The sequence below is a fragment of the Nicotiana tabacum genome, chromosome 6, assembly GCF_000715075.1.
Source record: "Nicotiana tabacum cultivar K326 chromosome 6, ASM71507v2, whole genome shotgun sequence".
In the NCBI taxonomy this organism is placed as follows: domain Eukaryota; kingdom Viridiplantae; phylum Streptophyta; class Magnoliopsida; order Solanales; family Solanaceae; genus Nicotiana; species Nicotiana tabacum.
This window is the reverse complement of record NC_134085.1, coordinates 77,050,445-77,057,002: the sequence shown is the minus strand read 5'-3', so window position 1 is coordinate 77,057,002 and position 6,558 is coordinate 77,050,445. Positions and strand designations below refer to the sequence as shown.

Below are 6,558 nucleotides of genomic sequence, written 5' to 3'. Positions count from 1 at the left end.
AACACCCCCGAAACTAAACCAACCACCCCAGCAAGCCACATAACAATAAGTGGTCATAGAATAAGCAATAAATGAGGGAACAGGGCTATAATACTCAAAACGGCCGGCCGGATCGTTACAATAATAAAGTTTTGCAATTACTCCATCACAGGAGAAAATGTTCAACTCTTTCTATCCTCAAAGGTTTTCAACACTTGATGTAATTCAACATCTCCTTCCTGAATCATCCTTTTATTTTCTCTCTATATATATATAAAAAGCTAACACGATAATCAAATTCTCTCTAGGTTGATGATAATGCTTCTCCATCAGTTTCTAAGTATGTCCTTAATACTCTTGAAATTTGCAGTTGTGTTTGAGCAAGCTGTTGGCACCAAGTCCTCTTTTAAGTATATCACTAACATTGAAAAGTTCTAATGCACAATAAAGACACCAGAAAGCTGAATCAAGAAAGGTTTTATTTTACCTATGATAAAATATTAGTAATTTCGGTATTTTACCTATGATAAAATATTAGTAATTTCGGTATTTATCAATTCACAATGTGGAGTCTTTTATCAGACTCGAGCATGCAATTTAGGTGCCATTGTGGTGGAATGTCATATAGGATAGTGGGGGACTGATATTCTTTTAATTACTATCTTTTAGGAGACTGATATTTTTTGTGCAACTGAACTCCATCCTACATCTTTTAAATTTATCACCCTATTCTTTTTTTGTACCTTCTTTTATAGGAGACTGAATCATCTTTATGCAACTGTACATCATCCTAGATTTCTTTTATTGATTATTCTGGTCCATTTTCTTTGAAATAGTATTTCTACTATGCTTATATTGTGATTGCAAGCTGTTGATCATGTTCCTCGAATCTTATTATGTACAATGGCACTCATCTTGATTGTTACTAACATTATACATAAAAAATTATGGTTTGAATCACATATTCATTTGTTAGATTAATTTTTAAGTATTGGATATAAATGATCACACCTTACTGCTTATCCATCTTATAAATTTGAAGGTTGTTGTCTACATGATCTGAACTGTTTAATCAAATATCGGACATGTGCATTGCACGGGCTTTCATTTCTAGTACAAGTAGCTAATACATATTTCATAAATATACAAGACTAGAAGACCTAGACTTGTTTAGTCTCACCAGGTCCCCCATAGAGTACAAAATGTTGACGCTCTGCAGCTTGCCAATGAGGTATATCAACAACCCTGTATAAATTAGGATTGTCTGCATATGCGGTAGTTTTATCTTCATCTATGGTTTTACCTTTATCATTTAGAATTGTAATCTGTCTACAATAAGCTTCATGACCTGTGTTTCCAATGGGAAAAAGTCCGGAGCCCATTGGGGGTCCAGGAACACCTGATGGACTATATGCTACTCCTCCCCACTCAACATTTGTAGCAAAGCTTTTTAAATCAGTGAAGATCCTCTGAGGCCAAAATCCAATTTGTTTATAGTCCTCTTCAAGCAAGAGCCACCAATTCCCGTTGACTAAATCCTTTTATTTTTAATAACAAGTGTCTATGTTAGTATTTTTGTGTATACAATAAAAGATTTTATGGAAACTTAATAAAAGAAAGATAAAGTGTACCCGATCGATGGACATGGTGTCCTCCCATGAATCTTCTCCAATTTGTGAAATAGTATCGTATACCTTATCAATAGGTACCTTAGTGTTCACCAATACAAAGCCAGAGCATAGTGTATTGAAGCAATGCATTTTACCAGCCTATTTATAAAAAATTCTCTTAACATAAGTTATGAAAATTAAGGTACATAGATAAACCAATTTGTATGCACTTGATAATAAAATCATAGGAGTATATTTAGATATTTAACTTACCTGAAAATGAATAAAGAGCCTAGTTTTAGTATCCCCGTAAAGTGTTGGATCCACCTAGAGCACGAAATAAAGTTATCATAATAATTGAGTGGAAGCTCATTGATAATAGAGTATAGTATATAGTATATATTCAAAACTTATCACATTGTCTTTTCCTTTATTCTTCTAACCCTACTCTACTCAAAAGAATTAAATCACTTAAAAAGAAATAATTATGATAAATCGAAAAGAAAATAATTAATTTTATAGTATAAGTATTGAACTTACTCTCCATCCAACTTGTACAACATCTGACCCTTTTTGAATTTTTAATCGACTTGCACTATGTTGCTGACCTTCAACGTGAGGATTCCATAAACTCGTTGCCATTGTTGCTCCCGCAAACTTATTGTTTGGATCATTTTGAGTTCGAGCTATTGCAACCTGAATATAGTAATTAATTCATGGTAAAACTAAGTGCATCCAAATTTAGCATGTACATATTTGCCTGAAATCTTAATTTTTCTTTTACAGCAAACAATGAGGGGCAAAGGTCAGAGTGAGAAATTAAAAGAGAGCTTGAGTGCTCTAAGACAAGAGAAGACAAGCTGACAAAGTGCTATTTGTACATCATTACCCTTTATAATTTTAAATTTGAGAAAATAATCTTTTTAGATTTTTTATGTTTAAAAAAACATATCTCTTACGTGTAAAAGTAAATCTCTCGTGTGTTAAAAAAAAAAAAAAAAAAAAAAAAGAGGCAAGATCATAATACTAAACACAAATTTGTAAAGAGCCACAAACCGAATTGACCCCATTGCTAAGCCCATATGTTTAACTATTTTCATAAATATTAAAGCCAAAAACGATATGTATTTATATATTTTCTTTTTTATATTTGTTCACTATATTAAGAATATATATTTTTAATTATATTTTTACATTTAGCAAATCAAGAGAAAAATAAAATATTTTTCATATATTACCATTATCATTAACTACTTATCCCTAAATTATTTTTCAAGATTTTGAAATATTGTCGTTATTATAAGTATATGATAAAATATGTACTTCATTCGTAATTTCTTAAAGACAGTGCAAAGTCCATTATGGTAAAATGAAAATAAACAGAGGGAGTATCAAGTAAGCTTAGCTCAAAAAAGAAACAAAAGAAATTCTGCATATCAACTCTATTCCTCCACATGTATACCTTGTATCCTTGCGAAGATTTGAATTTTCTTTTTGGCTCACTATTGTTAGCCTGTGAACAAGCAAGAAAATAAAATTTGATACTTGAGAAGTAAACATATTTAATCTCTTAATGAATCACTTTTTGGTAAGTCTCACTATAATTTGATGAATTTTTATAGCTTAGATTATATTGTTGGAACGTGAATTATTCAAGCTAAAGCTATTAATTAGTATAACATTATCTTACAACAGCCAATTGGACATCAAATGTTACATCTTCTGGTGGTGGAATATGTCTTTGTCTAATAAGATCTTCTTTGCTAATCCTTTTAATAGGAACTGTTCCAACGGGACAACCTTCACCGTTTAGCCATATTGTTGATAACCCTCTAGTTGTAGAGGTACCTGAATGCTGCTTTAACCTGTGTAAAGTAGGTTTCATCTGCCCATCCAAAATCAAGAAGATTATATGTCACAATTTTATATTTTTATACAAAAGTCCATGGCGAATTGAGATTAGAGACATGCCTCAGGATGAAAATGATGATTCCGCAGCAATGGATGATTAAATGCAGGTTGCTTGTAAAAATTCACACAATCGTATAAATCCCCATATGTAGTCTGCGTGCCAAAAAAAATCATAAAATAAATAATCTCTAATATAAAGATTGAATATCTTGCTGTCCGATTTATATCTTTTGAATACATAAAAACCAGAATAATAATTTATCAGTTTATCCATATTTAATTTGAGTTCCAACGGCCAAAAACGACTTTTATCAAACTAAATGTTTTGGCTTTATTAAAATGACGAATTTAATATAAACACTTAAAAAGTACTGTGATACAGAAGGTTCTTCATTTTAAATACAATATAGATTTTCAAAAAGGAAAAAAAGATAAAAGTTATCTAAGAAAGTTTAGTTTGATGTTTTTCGTGTTCACCACCAAAGAGGTATGCTGGGATGTTGATATCCTCCGCCCTTGACAAAAGATTAATTTAAGTTCGAGCATTGAAAATAAAAAAGATTTCCTACGGAGTACTTCGTCCATTAGTGGGCCCTACGTGGTATAAATCTGGACCAATCTAGACTATGGATTCTGAATACCAAATGGCTATCTTAGAACACAAATACAATTATCACTTGAGAGAATAATTAGAACTACAATGGTTTTCAACCAAAATGTATACCTCTATTGTTTTGACGGCCGGCTTGTTCAAAAGTTCAAGTTGCTTTTCCAAATCCAAGTCCTCTAGTTCCGAATACCTCTTTTTTTCTCCTTGAACCCCATTATAGCTCAGAAGAAGAAAATATAGAACCATAAAAGTTTGTCGCATAACTTTTTGATTCATCACCATTGCCTGAATTCAAGAATTTATTTTTACATGTATTAATGCCAAAATATATACGTATGTACAACAAACTAATATTCAAAAAAAATAAATTTATTAACACAAGAAAAAATATACTAGACGAGCTAATTGCATATTAATACAACATGAAAGCAACAAATGATAGACTTACTTGATTCACTAGATGTATATATGAGAGATGAAGTTTGGAGCACTTATAATTACCTTGGTAGTATGAGTAAAATGATATATAAGGAGTACGTAGCAGTCTTTTTAATTAATGTAACTTTCTTGAGTACGATTACCAGAATCTACAGAAGATTTTATCTTAATGCATATTTGCTTACTTCTGAGTTCAATCCAAAAAGATAATATGTCCATAGATTAATTCAAATTAATGCATATTTGCTTACTTCTGAGTACAATCCAAAAAGATAATCTATCCATAGATTAGTCAAATTAACAAAAAGCACGTAGATTATATGTTAGTAAAGATGGTACAGTATGAAAAAAAATACAATCTGATATATCTATCTAGTTATTATAATATATTAAAAATACGGAGTTGTTTAGCAAAATATCGTTTGCTTCATTTATCCCTTACAAACATATTTCACATTAGACAAAATCGTAATTTAATTATTCTCATAATATTTAGAATTTTAAATTCAACTAAAATTTGTTTATTAAATCTTTCCTTATTTGATAAAAACTCCTAAAATTTAAACTTTTTCTAGATCTTTATACTAAAAGAAAATATTACTCCAACATTTAGAACATAACTAATATTACTCAAAAGCGACGACTTGTCCACTGTCACGACCCAAATTTTTACCTATCGTGATGGCGCCTAATATGACACTAGGCAAGCCGATGTTTCCAAAATATTCCTAACATTTAACAAAAAGGGTCAAAATAAGTTTTAAATGACAAAAACTCTCATAAACGGGGTAAAAACCGAAAACACAAATGACGCAAAATAACTCCCAAATCGGGGTGTCACTGAGCCCATGAGCATCTATACATCACAAGTCTAGAAAAGAAATATCTATGAAAGTCTGGATCTAAATACAAATAAAGAAAAGATAAGGAAGGAGAAACAAGGACTGCGAACGCCAGGCAGTCCTTGTTGCCGGGGAGCTAAAAACGGATTTAGCTATATATTTGGTTTTGTGTGTTAATTGTCTTCTATTCCTTCCATGTTGCTAATCTTTTGTGTGAAAAAATTGCAGGTGAAACAATGACTCTCAACAACAATGATCCTCTTGGAAACATGACTATGGGTGATGCAGACGTGGATGATAATCAAGTTGAAGAGGTTCCTTTTGAACCACAAGCAAATAGACGAGGCTGACCGCCTCAAGGCAACGTTCCCGTTCCACCCCCACCTCCACAAAGAGCGACTCCACACCGGGTGTTGCCGAATGAAGGGTATGTGGTAGAATGTGGGTCCACCAACTTCTATAGAGAATCAGGTTCTCTATCAGGTTCAACAGTACACACACATAGAATAGAAGTTAAATGACAAGAGGAATTTTACGTGGAAAATCCCAGCTCAACACGATTAAAAACCACGACCTACCCATATAGGATTTCAACTTCATTACTAAGCAACTTTCAGATTACAGCCTATGCAACCTAGGAATTATACTCATAATCCCTCACTAACTTGTAATACACCTATTACAAGCCACTTTGCAATAACTCTATTACAAACACTTTAAAACTTGACTAACTCTAGCCAAGACTTAAACACGCAGGTTTAAGGTTTAAAAAGTTGTTCCTATAAAGTGCTTCTAAATAAGATGGATAGGAATTACAATTTTAAGAACTATTACAGAGTTACAACTCAACTAAGGACACATAATAACTCGATGTGGAAACTGGTCCGTAGTTGTTTTGTTCTTTGTTCTTGAGGCACTTGAAACTTGCTACCTGCACAGTCACGTAAATGAGCGTGTGTGAGATCTCTAAGTGTTCAAGTGATTTGTTTTACCTCCCTTACATGCATAAATACATGTGTAACATCACTTACTATGATGCAAGCAAAGCAGGTAAAAAGTCTTCCCTGTAAAGTTGATTGTAGCATTGTTCCCACACTGTAGCATTTGCAGGCAGCAACTTTGAGTCGTGCCATCACGATACCTAACAGAGGAAAAAATTGGGTCGTAA

At 32.3% G+C, this 6,558-nt stretch overlaps 1 protein-coding gene across 1 annotated transcript; it reads right to left on the bottom strand.

Moving 5' to 3' along the window:
• Nucleotides 1-327: 327 nt before the first annotated feature.
• Nucleotides 328-4,392, bottom strand: LOC107798729 (protein neprosin-like). Its single transcript, XM_075255552.1, has 9 exons — nucleotides 4,225-4,392; nucleotides 3,561-3,653; nucleotides 3,280-3,474; nucleotides 3,052-3,102; nucleotides 2,130-2,285; nucleotides 1,863-1,916; nucleotides 1,611-1,748; nucleotides 1,160-1,517; nucleotides 328-413 (listed from the first exon to the last, which is right to left on the bottom strand). Exons 1-9 carry the CDS (start codon nucleotides 4,390-4,392, stop codon nucleotides 328-330), a joined length of 1,299 nt encoding a protein of 432 aa, XP_075111653.1.
• Nucleotides 4,393-6,558: the final 2,166 nt, after the last annotated feature.

Bases quoted from the DNA above. Each gene is read 5' to 3' on its own strand.
- LOC107798729 (XM_075255552.1), bottom strand. From the start codon at position 4,392: ATGGTGATGAATCAAAAAGTTATGCGACAAACTTTTATGGTTCTATAT. The intron at 3,654-4,224 runs GTATACATTTTG...TTTGGCACGCAG, and splicing joins CGGCCGTCAAAACAATAGAG to ACTACATATGGGGATTTATA. The intron at 1,518-1,610 runs GTACACTTTATC...TAAAAATAAAAG, and splicing joins ACACCATGTCCATCGATCGG to GATTTAGTCAACGGGAATTG.